This window comes from Epinephelus fuscoguttatus, linkage group LG4 (assembly GCF_011397635.1).
Source record: "Epinephelus fuscoguttatus linkage group LG4, E.fuscoguttatus.final_Chr_v1".
Lineage (NCBI taxonomy): Eukaryota > Metazoa > Chordata > Actinopteri > Perciformes > Serranidae > Epinephelus > Epinephelus fuscoguttatus.
This window is the reverse complement of record NC_064755.1, coordinates 32,699,762-32,717,291: the sequence shown is the minus strand read 5'-3', so window position 1 is coordinate 32,717,291 and position 17,530 is coordinate 32,699,762. Positions and strand designations below refer to the sequence as shown.

The window sequence follows — 17,530 nt, the reverse complement described above, 5'->3', positions numbered from 1 at the left end:
TAGTAAGTCATAAAATATAGTATAGTAAGTCATAAAAGTGCAAAAAAAATCACAGTACAGCATGTCAAAAAAAGTGCAAAAAAAAAAAAGTCAAAGTACAGTATGTCATTAAAATGCAAAAAAGGTCATAGGATAGTATGTCATAAAGTAGTCATAGTATGGTATGTCAAAAAAGTGCAAAAAAAACCTGTCAGTGTTTGGTGTATTAACCTTTTCGCCCTCTGTGTTGCTCTCAAAGACGAAGGCGCTAAATGAGGGCTCTCCCTCCTCATCTCCATCACTCCAGTCTCTGCCTTCGACCACGAACCCCATCAGCCTCCCATTCTCTTGGTGGGCTGCAAACTGACACACTTCTCCGAGTTGGAACTGAGTAATGAAAGAAGTGACAGGGAGAGAATAAAGATTTTTAAAATTGTGGCAGGAGCTGGATCATAGTACAGACATGACTAGGGTTGCAACAGATTGGTAAATTTATGGAAATTTTAAGCTAAGCGATATTTTGCACAATTTCAATATAAGAATCTTTAAAAAGTGAACTTATGAAGGGGGAAAAATATGCATAAAAATCAATATTAGGTGTACTGGCATGTTTTGGTAAAATGTATGCACATTTAATTGAATTGTAACCATGCTCTGCATTCAACAGCGCACTCTTCCATCACATCCCATTTAATAGGAATTCAGTAAAATCACAACTCTCTGCATTCAAAGTATTTCCTCTCATCATCAATACAGCCCACACTATTGCTAACACTACTGCAATACCTGAGCCAAAGGACAACATGCTTTCATGCACATTTTGATTATATTGATGCTTTAAATATATCTATTTTTTTGTTTCAGTTAATTAGCAGATAGTAGCCTAAAGCAAAATTCAGTTTATAATGTTACACATTCTGCTAGTTTTTGCTAGCTAATTGTTACCATGTGGGATGTAGCTTCACTGAGCATGCTAACTGAGGAGTTTAATTTATTTATTTACGTTCAATCTTTATTTTAAAACATTTTATTTCATAAATTACTTCAAATTGCTGGCTCAAATTTTCAAAGTACCTTTCCCCATTAGTGAACTTGCTAGCTAAGTTAGCCAAATCCTCACAAGAAACATTTCACACTATGTATTTGACAAATTAACGGATTTATTTGTCAAATGAATCAATTATGTCTGCATATGACATGGTTAAAAAAGCCAAAGAACATAATTCCTGTATATTCATTTTATTCCATGAATTCCCATAGAAAGTTTTCATCTTAAAGATTCTCTATTCTCCTATTTTGCAACCCTAGGCACGACTGAACCTCAATCTGTTAATGAAAAGAGAGTCTGGATAAATACTGACTTGATCTTTTCTCATACTTACGCTTATTCTTGTGACTTGAGTCTGAGGGTCAATCAACCTATTGTGAAGACAAAATAGAGACTGAAAATGAAACACCACTGACACAGCCTTGACTTTGGATCCATCAATTTTTTCCCCCTGTAGTCTTATGCTTGAACATTGCTTACACAAAGTAAAGCCTAACAAATGTAAAAAAAAAAAAAAAAAAAAATCAATCATGGGTTATACAGCAGCTCGACATTACATGTTTTTGTTGGATAAGCCGAGCAGTGTACAAAAAAGTTGTATGTTGCAGATTTTTCTGCTTGGTAGTGCACCAAAAGCAAAAGATTCTTGCTTCGAGGTCTTCGCTTTGTCTTCAGTTAGCAAAAGCAGATATATAGCACATCAACTTTTCCAGCTGCACTCTTAGGGATGGCTTTCGTTAAGATTTTATTGATACTACTTCTCTTATCCATACTCCTTATGGGTTTTGCACTTTATTGATTCTCTCGTCGGTTCGTTTTCATTTCTAATTAATTGCTTTTTAAAAAATATATTAACTTAAAAAAAAATACTAGTATTGGCTTTTTACTTGCGAAGGTTTAATTGCACTTGCAGTAGCAAGCGTAAGTTATTGTTATTATAGTTATTGTTTTTAGTTATTTTCACTTTGATTCCAAAGTGTGTGTGTGTGTGTGTGTGTGTGTGTGTGTGTGTGTGTGTGTGTGTGTGTGTGTGCTGAGGAGGTCAGCCCTGGCACAGAGTGCAGATGAGAGGCTGAAGGATGATAATGAAGGATGATAATGAATTAAACCAAAAGCTATAAAGCACCGATAAATACTACAGTCTAATTTGGCCTTGGGGCTCGTTTAATACCGGGTTTCAGCACCCGCCCCTAGGCGCTCACTAGTAATGACATGCACACAATCGTGCAAACCCATGCACAACCACTTATAAAGACAAGTTGGATTTTGTAGTTCAGGCTTTCACAATGCCACTGCTTGTGCACAAAGACATAAAACTAGACGAAGTAAGATAAACTTCAATACTATTAATAAGACAGTTTTAACTGTAAGACATGTTTTAAAGATGATTTTCCTGTTGTGTTGTACAGTGTGAGAGGCTACAGGATTTCAGGACGATACAGCTGTGATTGAGGGTAAAACAAGGTTATGACAAAGACAGATTTGAAACAAAATGAAATTAATTCCTAACTGATAGCAGAAAAAGATTGTGAAGCTGTGTGGAATGTTTAAACCATTAAAATATTACAAGAATATTATAGGATTACTGTTTCTGCACAGAGGAAGAGGACCAAAAAGACTGCTGAGAAAACATACACTGCGCTTTTAATAGAACATCTTTTTTCTCCATGCCTTTGGCACATGACTATCAAAAGGTAGAATGTTTTGCATCATAGCAGGTGAATGCTGTAGTTTAACGTCTGTCAGCATTCTGGGCAGACAACAATAACTGAAGCATCTGCTTGGGCGTTTTCTATCTATATTAGGGATCAGCATGAGTACTATAGCACTTGAGTTGGGTAAAGGCATTTTGTTTGTATTTTTCTTGTAAATGAATATAAATAAATTCACCCTGTTCCATATTAAAAGTTCACATTTTTTTGGATGGGATTCAGTGATGTCACTGCTATCAATGAATATCTGCACAGACCCTTGTAGCAAAAATGATAGATCAGCGCAGCTGCAGACAACACTGAATGTTTTTAGTGAGACATTACTCTATCTGACCTGACAGGCAGAATTTTAACCATGCATTAGAGTGATGTTTGGAAGTAATTCGACAAAAAACACTAAATAAATGTGCAGTGCAAGCTAACTTTGCTTGGGCATTCATTTTGGACTCTATTCTCAAGTAATATTTTCATGCAATTATTTACTAACAAGGGAATTTCTGAGTGCGTCACTATCTCTACATGCTGAGGTCAAATCAGTTTTTTCTGTCTGAGGTGGTATTCATGTCACAGTTCAAAAATATGTGATAAATTCTACCTGAGGCTACTGCTGGTGACCATGAGGTGGGATTCGGTGGTCCTGAAGATGTTGTGGATGGCTCGGGCAGCCAGCACCTGCCTCATGGCCTCATAGATCACCTCCTGATTGTTGCCACAGCGCACCGCCATTGAGCCCTGGAAGCGCACAGCGAATACTTGCTGCAGGAGGGAGTCTGCGGAAACATACAGTCGGAAGCATAAACATTAAAAAAGAAGCATGGGAGCACTCATGTAGGAGAATAAAAAGGTACACAGGCACACACAGCGAGGTTAAGCAGAACTCTAACAGCCCTTGACACAAAGAATGTAGACCGTTAAGCTGCATTGGGGAAGATTTTTACCGTCACTTTCTGTTGAACAGTCATCGTCTGTTTCTCCAAAAGGATTTGTGCGTCTGCCAGGAAGGGAGCACACAGACAAGCAAAAAACAATTAGACCCCTGCATTGAACCATTAAGAAGCATTCAGCTTCCTGGAAATTGTATAATAACCACAACGAGGCCAACTTTCAGGAAATTAGCATCATGCATCAGTACCAGTCGTTCCTGCCCATCTCTCACAAACACGCATCCACACAAACTTCCTGCCAGTTGTTCCCTCACCTCCCTCCAGCCCTGTTCTGGTCCTGAAACTCGGAGGCTGGCAGCATGATGTCGAACTGAATGGGTGTCCCAGGGGCTATCAAGTCTTCTGGCTCCGTAGCAGCCCCTGACTTCTGAGAACCACCACTGGCAGCATTTACACCTCCTGGTTTCGCTCTGCAGGAGACACACAGAATGAAAATGAGTCATAATGAATAAGTCAAGTAAACCCAAATATGTCCACTACTAAAGTTAAACGACAAGTCCACGTCTTACAGTCAGTCTTAAAGGATAAGTTCAGTATTTTTCATCCAGGACCATTTTTTCCTGTGTTTTTGTGTCTAAGTAACTTATCAGAACAAATGACAATGAAGTCCAGTATTGAGCGAGCCGTAACCATTTAGTACACGTTCACACCTTTATGTACGTCCACTAAAAGTGCTTATTGTTATCTAGAAACAGCCAAACATCGCTATTGCCAATCCCTCCAGACTTCATTTAAATAGACAGTAATTTTATCATTGTAAACTGTACTTCATTCAAAATCAACGGAAACAAAACAAAACGGACAAAAGCAGTCTTGGTTCGTCTTTCCACTGTTCCAACATTAACCTGCTTTGATCGAAATAAACCCTTAATTCACCTAGTTAGATGTGAAAATAAACTAGCTCTGAACATGCTAAAGCTGCTGTTTATTTAAATTATGTCTTGTAGGTTTGACAATAGTAATTTCAGGGCTGTTTCTGGTACACAAAAAGTACGTTGCTCTTTAATGAAAAGTTTACCACTGCAGGGATCCTTTCCGTGATGTTATCAGAAACTTAGAATAATAATCTGAGCCTGTCAGGGGCAAAAACAAGGTCCTACAGTGGATGTACATTGACGGATGAACAATCCCTTTGTTGATCGTATTGCAACATGTTTTGAAGCTGCTGGCTGCTGCTCTTTTGCTCAATGCTGGATCGGTTTCAAAAAATGGTGCTCCCATTCTTTACTTAGACACAAAAACATGGGCAAACAGGGTCCAGGTTAAAAAAACTACTGAACTCACCTCATAACACAATATAATACAAAAGAGGTAATTGTTTCTCCTGTTCACACTGAGATCCCTTTCCAGCTCAACTCCAATGTAAATGATAGGGGATCAAACCTGTATTCCTCTACAGGGAAATTTGTGATGAAAACTATAGAGTGCATTTTTGCATAATGGATGGACTGTATGTTTTGTCCTCCATCACATCGCAAACTTGCCCTTTACACCAACCAATAATGCTTTCAGTGTACATATAGGCATGTAATATGCAACCCTACCAAGTAATCTGGTATGAAATGTTCAAGGGTCTTTGAAGTTGGGTTAAACTACCATGTATGCTAAGAAATAAGTTAGTTGGCCAGGCATGCTAACATGTGCACCTTACATTGGAGCAGACAAACACAATTTTTTTTCTATTCCTCACACTTGAGCTCTCATCTTTCTGGTTTTGGGAACACTGAGAAAGAAACCAATTTCCCAAATATTTATATAAGGAGCATTGGTCCAATTAGAGCCCCAGGAGGAGAGCTTCAACAGGCCGAGAAAGCTTGACAGTCCTGACATGCCTAGTTACGGTTGCTAAAATGTAATTGGACAGTTGTTGTTCGGGGAAGCGGTTTGGCGAATGGACAAGTGATCGCTTGTTGCAAACTGTCAGTTTTAGTGGAAAAGAGACAAAATGCAGACTCTCTTTCCGTTTAATGATTATCATCCTCAGTAATTATAGGCTGACATTTTGTTTCTCCATTATTTTAAATTCACAATCTCTGTATACACACCAAGAACAAATTCATGCAGAGGAAGATGTCGTGTTTACAGTGTTGCACACACACACAGACAAACTAGTTTTAACAGTAAATACTGACATTAAGAGCCCAATCCAAAACAATGCATGTCACAAATGGATCAAAAGGACAGTGCTGCTTAATCCTAAGTTTTTAAAGTTATGAAGACTTGCGGCTGTAAAAGCATTTAATTATAAACTTCAGGGGAGGATGCAGTTTGTAGTGTTATGACAAGCAGCATGCCTGACCTGTCAGGGTTGGGCGAGCCCTCTGGTCTCTTCTCAAAGCTGGTGATCGGGGTCACTGCCTGGATGGCCGTCTGGTTCAGTCGAATGGCCACAGCCTAACAGGGACACAAGGACATTGCAGTATCTCTGTAACAGCAGGCGAGTCATTTATAAAACCAAAATAGCATGTAAATATGTCTGAAATGTTTAAAACATTACCAAGTTCTAACTTTTTCTCTTATCTCTCACCAATTCTCTACATTATCTCAATCTTATCTTTGCTCTGTGAACCAATGAGAAGGGTCTATTCACCAGGAATAATCCTTTAAAAATATATAATTTAATTGTTTCTGGTTTCTGAGTTTCTTTCAGGTAAAGAAAATGATCTAAGGTCTAAACTAAGCGTTTATAGTCATTTCTGGACACAGGTGTACACCATCAAGTGTTGAATTTGGGGAGAAAAATAGTATTACAAATAGTATTAGTATTTTGCTAAATACAGCCAGTACTATGAAATATGTTAGTGTATCTAATGGTACAAAAAAGTAGTGCTACACTCAGAGTACTTGGATTTAATCATTTAATTGAACTGTATATTGAAATATAATTGTAAAATATTTCATAATCTAAAACCCAAATAGTCAATTTATAATCCTCGCTTAAAATTAAAAAAACAAAACTGTCATTTATGATATAGGATATTATAATTCAAGGATTTATTGGAGTGCTGTGTTGGAGTTTCGTCTCTGCATTGTGTTGTTTGAATCTTATTAGTGGCAACAACAACGAGAACGCTCAATTTTTTTGCCAATAAAACGATAAACAGCGGTCACAAAAAGAAGAAATGAGAGACCGAAGTGGTAACAGAATACAAATAACTAACCAGGTATTTGCTTGCATACAAATGAGGGTGAGTCCATGCTGTTTTGCCGAAACACCCACACTGGGAGAGAATGAGGGCAAATTTTCCACATCGACAACTTTCACAACGAGATAAACTAAATAAGATGAATCCAAAATTATTCTCCATTTGCTGCTTGGTGCACTAAATTTACCTCCCAGCTGCTGCCTGAATTAAATGCAGCACCATCAGAAGTTCCCATGATGGAACAGAGAATATGCAGTAGTTTCAATAGTGTGAACAGATACACAACTATTTACTAAAAATGCTAAGATGACAAGTATGTGATTTGAAGTTATGCAACACTACACCTGTCAGATTAGTGTTTGAAAACTCATATTATTACTTACTCTGTGGTAAACCACAAAGTAATTATCATGTAGGGAAAATAAATATGTGATTGCAGACACAGCGATAGTCTGTTTGTCTCTGAAGAATCAGAAGAATAAACATTTTCATAGAGCCAACCCTCCTGCAAACATTGAATGGGATTGAAAAGGGAACAACAGCTGTGAGACACTTCAGAGAGAAGAGGGAGGCTGTTCTACGTGACAGCATTGGAACAGCGCCATTATATTTTATGTCTCTTTAGCAGAGAAAAAGTTTATACCCTCACATGCGTTATTGATTTTAAGTGGTTGAACAACAAATACATTACTCTTATTGCCTGATCAACTCACAACAGAGGGGGTGATAGTCCAACAACCATGATCAATGAAATGTTTCTAATTCCCCTTTTCTACCAAACTTAGCACATATATGCAGTTTTTGAAATGCTGGTAAACACACTTAAAGCATTCCTTTCATTGCCATTCTGCTGTTTTTTTCTGGTGTTACATTCAACGTCATCAATATGCCAGAAAACAGGGTTAGTTAAAAGCAGAAAGCAGCATGGAAGCCAGTGAAAATGTTAAAGTGGTTACTTCATTTTGTATCTGTTACTTATTCAGTCTTTCTTTCAAACTCTGCGCCAACTAAGTTGGAAAGATGTTTGAGCACTGCCTGGATCGAGACAGACAGAATATGTGGCTGAGATGACAAAGAGTCGCACAAGTCCTGACTGTCACGATGGAAACGTAAAAATGAGTGTATCCACCTAGGTGTCATGTTTCCATCACTGCCAATCGAAGCTGGGGCTGATAAATACCTGCGACTACTACAAAGTCATTTGTCCTGGAGAATGGAAGCTGAATCAAGGGGTTTGGTGTCCCAAAATGATCAAGAAAAGCTTATCCATGCTTTTATTTCCAGTTCAATTAACCACTGTAATGGTGTCTTAACTGGTCTTCCCAAAGGGACCATTAAACAGCTATAGCTTGCTCAGAATGCTGCTATTAAAGCTTTATCTAGGACCAAGAGAAGGGAGCTCATTACTTCAGTTCTAACATCTCCACACTGGCTTTGTTAGTTACACATTAGATTTTAATGTGCTGCTACTTGTCTTAAAATCACTGATAGTTTAGGCCCAGACTACATCTCTGATATGTTTAAAGAACAGAAACCTAGATCGAGGGACTCAGGTCTGAGCAAAACTGAGGTCACTTCCATTATGTTCTTAAACAATTTTGTACTTTTCTTTTCACTATATTAAATTGTTTTTACTTACTATTTTATGTAGCTTGTGCTTTCTTTAAATTACATTTATATATGGATGCGCCTTTTGTTTTATCTATGTAAAGCACCCTGAGCTGCCCTATGTATGTATTGTGCTATAGAAATATATTTGCTATTGCTACATTTTCCACTAACACCAGATATTAGTGGTGGTTTAAAGGAAAAGGTGAAAAAGGGCTTAAAGGAGCAGTGTGTAGAATTTAGTGTCATCTAGCTGTGAGGATTGCCAATTCCAACCCACTGAATCTTCTTCCATGTGCCAAGCATGAACACCCGCTAAGAGTTCCTTTAATGTTCATTGTTCAGGGGGTTTCTACCAGGAGCCGAATTATCTGCAGAGGTCTCCTCCTCTCCAAAACAAACAGACCTGATGAATTAAATCAGAAAAATCAGTCTTTTTTTCTGCGCTCTCTGGCTCGTCTCGGAGGGTCTGCTAATTATGGTGGCTGACAGGAAAACATGAATGGCCCTATCAGTGTTTGGTTTGTCCTTTAAGAACATGGCGATCTTCATGGACGAGGACTATGTAGATGTAAACAGCTCGTTCTAAGGTAACTTACAACACAATGGTTCTAATTTTCAGGTGATTATACACTAAAGAAAACATACTTACTATATTCTATTTCTATCACTATATCCCTCTAAATCCTACACACTGGACCGTTGATTCTTAGATATTTGCTTTAGGTGGTGTCTTTTGTAACCTGCATAGTGGATATGAACTGTGTGGGAGTGTGCATTACCTCTGGGTTGTCAGTCAGGTAGATCTGTCTGGAGATGTTGTTCACAGTGCAAATCCACTGAAAAAGAAACACAGAGATCCACATCAAGACTTCCTCTCACTCAGACTTGAGCCACTTGAGTTCACTTGACTGATACCAGCTGTGACAGGCCAGTCAGATGCGTCCAAGCACAAAACCAAATATGAAAACCACACCAGTAAGTCTGCACAGCTCCTCCATTGTTATGTGACTGATACTTGCAGCAGCAGATGTGTTTGGGATGAAGACATAAAACAATAATGAAGATTAAACACAGCTGTTTGAACGACCTCTTTGACACTTACTTCTTCATATTCCCTTTTGCTCTCGGCCTGTAGAATCATTGACCTGGAGGCATTTATGACAATGGAGAGAATTAAATACAAGCAATATCACACGTGTGCATTATTCTCATTGTTGTAGAAAAAGTAAACGTACGTTTTGCCTGTGGGAGAGGTTATCTGAAAGCAGTAGCGTCTGTCCTCACACTCCACAGCCATGACAGAACTGTTGTCTAGGTCCAGCACCATGCCCCCCGCCACTGCCCCACGCGGCTGGCACATGAGGTTTCCTCCCTGGGTGAAGAAGTACAGTCGGTCCCAGGCTGTGGTCACTAGGCCTGTTTTACTGGAGGAGCACAGAAGATAGTTGATAAAGGTCACCACTTAAGGATGAGATTTTGAAAAAACCTAATGGTGGCATCATGGAAAGTTTAGTAAGTGACAAAGGCTACACACAGTAAGAATGTCAAGGATTTAAGGCTGGATGTGAAGGAAATTCCTCACTCACATCTGGCTTACAAATGAGTCCAAAAAGAAGCAAGTAGAATGTCCCTCTTTTTGTACAAGTTTTTTTTAAAAAAAATATTATAACTAAAATCAACAAGCATAAATTTATTTAGAATTGGAAAAAAGCAAAATATTTAAAATGATTAACTTAACAAAAGTGAGGTTATTTTTCCACCAAAATTAGTGCACGTGGGTTTTTAAAGGCGACACTTAGGCGATAATAGGCAAGAGACTACTTTCCCATTGCAATTAAACCAGAGCCATTCATACTTACATGGATTCTGCAGCAGATAAGTATGGCTTTGTTTCTTCTTTTTCCCTTGTGCATCATGTTTGACATCACAGACAGGCCAAAAAATGGTCTGTAAACATATTTTTTGTATCTCTTACTTAACCAGTCTTTCAAGTCCCTCAAGCTTAGCGGCGCCTAAATGACAAACAATTTTTCAGCTCTGTTTGGCTTGAGATGGATGGTATCATGGTGGAAAATCATTGCATCGCACTTGCAAAGGGGCTAAAATTAGTATTGTGTCCATCACTGCCGAATGAAGCCGATCAGAGCCGGAGCTGACTGATACTCGCAACTACTGCAGAGTCATTTGTCCTTGGAGTGAATTGTGATCGTAACCTTACATTACAATTACATAAAGCCAGATGTTAGCAGGTGTTAGTGGGTCTTTTGCCTGGTGGGAAAGGGGCTTGTAGACCTTGAACTGAAATAAAATTGCCACATGTTGTCCACCAGTCATCCTAAATGATACCATACTTGTTAAAATACTATTTGTATATATATATATATATATATATATATATATATATATATATATATATATGTGGGGACACATTTAAAGTTTTTGCAATTTTCTGGACTGACTGACCTTCATTTCTTAAAGTAATGATGGCCACTCGTTTTTCTTTAGTTAGCTGATTGGTTCTTGCCATAATATGAATTTTAACAGTTGTCCAATAGGGCTGTCGGCTGTGTATTAACCTGACTTCTGCACAACACAACTGATGGTCCCAACCCCATTGATAAAGCAAGAAATTCCACTAATTAACCCTGATAAGGCACACCTGTGAAGTGGAAACCATTTCAGGTGACTACCTCTTGAAGCTCATGGAGAGAATGCCAAGAGTGTGCAAAGCAGTAATCAGAGCAAAGGGTGGCTATTTTGAAGAAACTAGAATATAAAACATGTTTTCAGTTGTTTCACCTTTTTTTGTTAAGTACATAACTCCACATGTGTTCATTCATAGTTTTGATGCCTTCAGTGAGAATCTACAATGTAAATAGTCATGAAAATAAAGAAAACGCATTGAATGAGAAGGTGTGTCCAAACTTTTGGCCTGTACTGTATATATATATACATACATACATACACATATATATGTATATATATATACATATACATATTTATACACACACACACACATATATATATACATACATATATACATATATATACATATATATATATGTATATATATATGTATATATATATATATATATATATGTATATATATATATACATATATATATATATATATATATATACATATATATATACATATACATATATACATATACATATACATATATATATATATATATATATATATATATATATATACATATACATATATACATACATACATACATACATACATATATATATATATACATACATATATATATACATACATATATACATATATATATATGTATATATATGTATATGTATATATATATGTATGTTACTGCTTTACATATATGTATATGTAAAGCATACATGCAGCAAACATGTTTTATTTATTTCACCTTTTTTTGTTAAGTACATAACTCCACATGTGTTCATTCATAGTTTTGATGCCTTCAGTGAGAATCTACAATGTAAATAGTCATGAAAATAAAGAAAACGCATTGAATGAGAAGGTGTGTCCAAACTTTTGGCCTGTACTGTATATATATATATATATACATACATACATACATACATACATATATATATATATATATATATATATATATATATACATATACACACACACACACACACACATATATATATATATATCTTTTAATAATTCAACAGTATTAGCAAATAGAAGAGATGAGTTGCTTGATATCAGACATAACTGTCATCTCTTTACACTCGGTGGAGTGGGCAGATTCCAAGGTCTGGACCCAGATGAAGAGATGCTTCAACTGGAAGGTTACATTTGCCAACATATTTCCCAGCTTTGCAAAGAACCAACAAGAAAAGAAGCAAAATGTAGGCATGTAGCAGCATCCTTGTAGTAAATTAACACAGACGCCAGCATGTTGTGAATCACTTGTCAACATAAAAAGCTGTCCTTATTCACAAATAAATAATAAATAATTTTTCTCAGCCATCCTCAAATCTCAAGAAGCAGCCTAGCTTGCAAGATAAACATGACACACATATTTACATCCCTCATGTTTCAAAATCCAAATAGTTCGGCAGTGAGGAATGTACAGCCTGGTCTCATAAAAATTGTTACAGGCAATCATAATGTTGAATATACTTTGACATATCGCCATGCACCTGAGAATTAGGGCTGTACCCAACTCAGAATTATGTCAGTCCAATTGGATTTGGCTGTTAAAAACTAATATTTGACTACACATAATATAGTAAACAAGTCAATTTAGCCCTCAGAGCTAATGCATGCTAACTACAATAATGATGAATCAGAAATGTGCAACAAATGTGCCGACACTAGATATAAAACTGAAGAAGGTGATGACATTATTTCAGAGCCTGCCTGGGAGAAGCCTCTCTTCCTACAGGCAGTTGCTTCCATCTCACTCAGACTCACCCTGGGTCTGCAGCTGCCTGCCCCAGAGAGCAGTGTGAAAGTGAGGAGCAATCACCCTGCAGCTACATCTCAGGATGAAAATGTCTGCAGAAGCACAGAAGTACACTGCACACTGACTGACAAAAACACACAAAAAAATTCCTCTCAACTTGAAGAATCTCAGTAGACTGAGTGGTCTCTGACTGACAGTGGCTACAGTTACATGATGGCTTCTCATTCGGAATGAAATAAATCTGAATGAAATCATTCGGAATTAAAGTTTTTCCAGGTAGTTTACATGGGAAATATTCATTCCAAATGAGGGTTTACATGGGAGATCAGTTCAATTGCCTTTATTCAGGTCTGCGCAAGGTTTGGGTCAGGGAAGGTTTCTGATTGGATAGGGGGCAGGCGGATGTTACGTGTTTACGTTGACCGGAAGAAAACACTGTAGTCCTCGCTCCGGATAACAAGATGTTTGACGATGCCATTCTTAGTGCGTTTTTCGGGCGTGTTTTGCTTATATTCTTGAAGCAGCAGTACGACAACAATCTTGTTCTGCTAATGCTTCGTCTGTTGAGGAGGAGAAGGGAGGTAGAAGGTCGAAGAAGGGAGACAGAAGACCGTGCTGTGGCGAATGGAAACCGGTGAGTGCAACAAGTCCGACTGCTCTATCTCAGCCTGTTGCTATGCAGCCCGTTGCTATGCGCGCTATATACGTCATCGCGCCAGAAGGGCAAGGAAACGAGCATGCGCAGAAAGACCGGAATGAATTTAAAGAGGAATGAGTGTATACATGCACACAAAATTCTTTCATTCGGAATGACAAACGGATTAAACCACCCCCTTTAATTGGATTTAATTTTCAATCGGAATGACCGTTTTTCAATCGGAATGACCGTTTACATGACCACTTTTAATCGGAATGGCCTTTCATTCCGATTAAAAGTGGAATTAAACTGTGCATGTAAACATACTGAATGCCAATCTTTGACTGTCATGGGCAGTCCTACAAAGAATCGACTTTTTCCGCCACCCCAGGACCTCCCCTTGTTTCAGTACTTTCCTTGAACAGCTGTTTTGTTTTCGTTTTGAATTTGTTTTGGCTATTAGTGTCTGTGCATATAAACATAAATATAACAAAACTACAATGTAATTTATCTCTGACTCACTCGCTTTCACAACAAAGCGACATGTGTATGACTCATTTTAATTGCTCATCTGTGAGCCTTTCCCTTGAACATTCTGTTTGAAAAATATTCCCAGATAAATTTCTTTTGATTAATATCAAAGTGAATGGCTCATGCTGCCATGGGTGACTAAGACCCTTAATATTGAGGAACCATTCGAAATAGCAAATGTTCTCTGGACTCAGTATTTGACAAGCATTTTCAGGCTGCTGGCGGTGTGTGTCATTAAACAGAATGGCATTCTGTGGAAACCTTCTCTCTGGTGTCACCGACATTTGTCAAAGACTTTGGATGTATATGAGCGAGAGACAGAGTTTGACAGCTCTGACATTTCACTAAATCACATTGCGGGCTACGCTGCAGTTCTACCCCCTGAAGCCATTAAGGAAGTTTCCCTTCTCATACATCCACTCTGCAATAAGCTGACAGCGCACACTGTCAACATGTTACCTGACCCACACAGTCTGCTGTGACAGACTTATTGTTTAATGTGTTCATGTGTGTCTTGAGAAACTTTAGCAAGAGAAGCAAAAATCGTTTGTATGATTGTGTTTGGTTACTTTGAGATTCAAGACCTAAGGTAACCACTATATACTAATTGCATTGCTATTTCATCAGACTTAATTACCTAACAAATCACAGAATTGTCACGTAAGGTAAAATGAGGACAGATTCAAAGCGTGTTCGTCAGCTGCATTTTTTTCCTCAACACACCCCTTAACCTATTGACTAGCAAAGAACGCTACGTGAATAGGAAGTGTCCTTAGAGTTAAGATAGGGCCATAATGAGTGCAATTAATCTTACTTTCTAATGTTGAGGAAGCCAGCCTTCTGGATAAGCGTGCGATTGACAGGCTCAGTATCCTTATCTGGCATATAGACAGTGTCCTCCACAGACAGAAGCTCCCTCTGGGACACACGCATGGCCTCTGCCTCTGTGTCCAGCTGGGCCTGGATACTATACAGGAAAAAAGAGGTTTAAATACAGACAATATGCATCAAAAATGACATTCAGAAATTTGAATTTCTCTAAAAATTGAGCATTAAAATACAGAATTTTCAGACATGGATGCAAAACATTAATTTTTACTATTATTATCAGTTATTCTGTACAAGCACAGTTGCATTACCTGAAAAGGCTCACCAAAAATATGGAATATTCATGAATAATAAGTGTGTTGCAGGACATCATAGTAAAGGATCATACATATGGAATGCTGTTTTGTCAATATTAAGTAAAGAAATAAATATGCCTATGAAACAAATGAATTTCTGTAATAAATGAGGCTATAATTATATGTGAACATAAATATATAAATGACGTATGCAAGTCTAATTAGTGTTCTCAGACCCCAATCAAGACCTAGAGTCGATACATGTTGGTTTGTTAAATTGCCTATGCTCAAAGAATAATTATGAGATTATGTCACCTGGACACGGAGAGCCTTGGTTTATTTTTAATGGTTGTCTGCCTTAATTTGACACTTCGGTGATCTTGTTTTTTAAAAATATATAAATGAGTCAATATAGTTAAATAAATAAGTAGGTTTTTTTTAGTTAAAAAGGTGCAATTCGATTCGTTACGGCCAGTAATTGAAGGTCAGTCTTCACAAAATATGTCAGCTAACAGTGATTTGGAAAACAGCAAAATGGGGCACTAGATTAAATGAATTTACTGAGCTAGCACACCAGGGGTTCCTCCGCCTTTCGGATCAGCAAACACTCTGGGGAAGTAGTCTTGAGGCAGCAGGGAATGAGGCGGCAGGATGGTGGAGTGCGCTATCTAGATAACTCTTGTGCTGTTTTTAATCTATTTATTTAATATGGACTAAAATATGGCATTCCATACATACACAAAAAACACTGTAATTTATAGTTAATACTAAAAATATAGTTCATCAGATTTACTGAACACATTTTAAAGGAGATAATATTTACTTTTGAGTCATGTTGGACACAGAGGTGAGAAAGCTGTCCATCTTCTTTGACACCAGCTCAATGCCTTTCTTGAAGAAGCCGATCTGAAAGATAAGACATAATAATGAGCAATTAATCTTGTATTTTAGTTTATTAATTTTACAGTTGCTTTTATGCAACAGAAATTTCTAGAAACAGATAATCACTGAGGGGGCAACAAAACCAATTATTTTTATTACTGATTTAAGTGCCCTTTATTTTCTGAATTAAGTGCTTTGTCTATAAAATTTCAGAAAACAGTGAACAATTTTCCACAGCTTAAGGTGATGTACGTCTTTTAGTAGTGGCAGTAGTAATAGTAGTAGTAGCTTGTTTTATTTGGGCAAACAGTCGAAAATCTAAACATATTTCGTTTGCTATCATATCTCAGAAAAGCATCAAATCCTCACAACTGAGAGGATGGCGTCAAAGGATGTTTAGCGTTTTGCTTGAAAATGATGAAAACATTTAATAGATTACAAAAATATAAATGTTGATAAAGTTTCTGTTAGTCCACTTATCAGTTAACCAACTACATGTTGCAGCTCTAGTCACATACTACAGAATTAGGTTTTGCCAATTGTTTTTATTGCATGGACACACTGCAAACTAGCCATTGTTCTTTGTGAACTAAATCAGTTCCAATGAGGTAATTTCTTCTAATTTTGGAGTACTGAATTTGAATACTAATATGACAATAAGTCAAGCCAAGTCTGTGAGCCAGAACATGCTCAGTACCTGTGCCTGTGTGTAGCCTAGCATAGGTTCGAGCATCGCTACTCTCTTGCGATACTGCAGGGCGTTGAGGGCGCAGTAATACTGCAGTGAGGCCTGGTGCTGCTTCCTTCTAGTGTAGGCGACCTCCTTCACGAAGTCTGACTTCAGCTGTCCAGACAGGAGTGTGTTAAACATGCAAATATACATGTAAACGTGTCCAGCATAAACTCATTATCAAGCTCTGCACACACACTCATACATATGCAAACACTTGTCCTACGCTCACACACACATGCAAATAAGCAACACAGTCGGATTATCTTGTACCACCAAGAAGACATGCTGACACATTTAACAGAGGCAAATAACAGAGGAATCTTATCGCTGCAGCCATGATAGTGCATGGTGTTGTGACAGTCTTACTAAAACAATGCAGTGTGGCAGAAGGGGAACACTTTATTCATTTTATTTGTGTTTCAAGTGCTAATAAAACACAGGATTACTGCACTGTAAGGCATTTTATAGCTTGTGATCAATGAGGAAAAGCTCTATCAGCGACGCGAAGAAAGCAACTCCCAGTATCTACCTTCTCATTCTCCTTCTTCTTGGGCAATCGGCTGTATTTGACCATAGCTGCCTCATGCTCTGCAGGAGCGGAGAGAACAGACATGAGAATCAGATGGTAGCTGTAAGCTGTAATTGTTTTGTTATGGAAGTTCTTATTTGACTGTATTATTTGTAACCCACACAAGACAATCTACAAATGTGTACCATGATCCACAAATATCTCATTATCCACATACATGTCTTTTTACATTTGTG

The 17,530-nt window shown here is 37.7% G+C and overlaps 1 protein-coding gene across 3 annotated transcripts in view; it reads right to left on the bottom strand.

Moving 5' to 3' along the window:
* Nucleotides 1-17,530, bottom strand: part of appl2 (adaptor protein, phosphotyrosine interaction, PH domain and leucine zipper containing 2) — a 33,456-nt gene that overhangs the window by 5,740 nt on the left and 10,186 nt on the right. For all 3 annotated transcript variants that reach the window (XM_049573263.1, XM_049573264.1, XM_049573265.1), the window contains 13 exons: nt 17,295-17,353; nt 16,730-16,876; nt 15,974-16,056; nt 14,841-14,993; nt 9,676-9,864; nt 9,543-9,585; nt 9,220-9,276; nt 5,983-6,077; nt 3,938-4,093; nt 3,678-3,730; nt 3,335-3,509; nt 1,362-1,398; nt 211-366 (listed from right to left, as the gene is read on the bottom strand). In XM_049573263.1, coding sequence (XP_049429220.1) covers nt 211-366; nt 1,362-1,398; nt 3,335-3,509; nt 3,678-3,730; nt 3,938-4,093; nt 5,983-6,077; nt 9,220-9,276; nt 9,543-9,585; nt 9,676-9,864; nt 14,841-14,993; nt 15,974-16,056; nt 16,730-16,876; nt 17,295-17,353 — 1,403 coding nt within the window. The remainder of the gene's footprint in view (nt 1-210; nt 367-1,361; nt 1,399-3,334; nt 3,510-3,677; nt 3,731-3,937; nt 4,094-5,982; nt 6,078-9,219; nt 9,277-9,542; nt 9,586-9,675; nt 9,865-14,840; nt 14,994-15,973; nt 16,057-16,729; nt 16,877-17,294; nt 17,354-17,530) is intronic.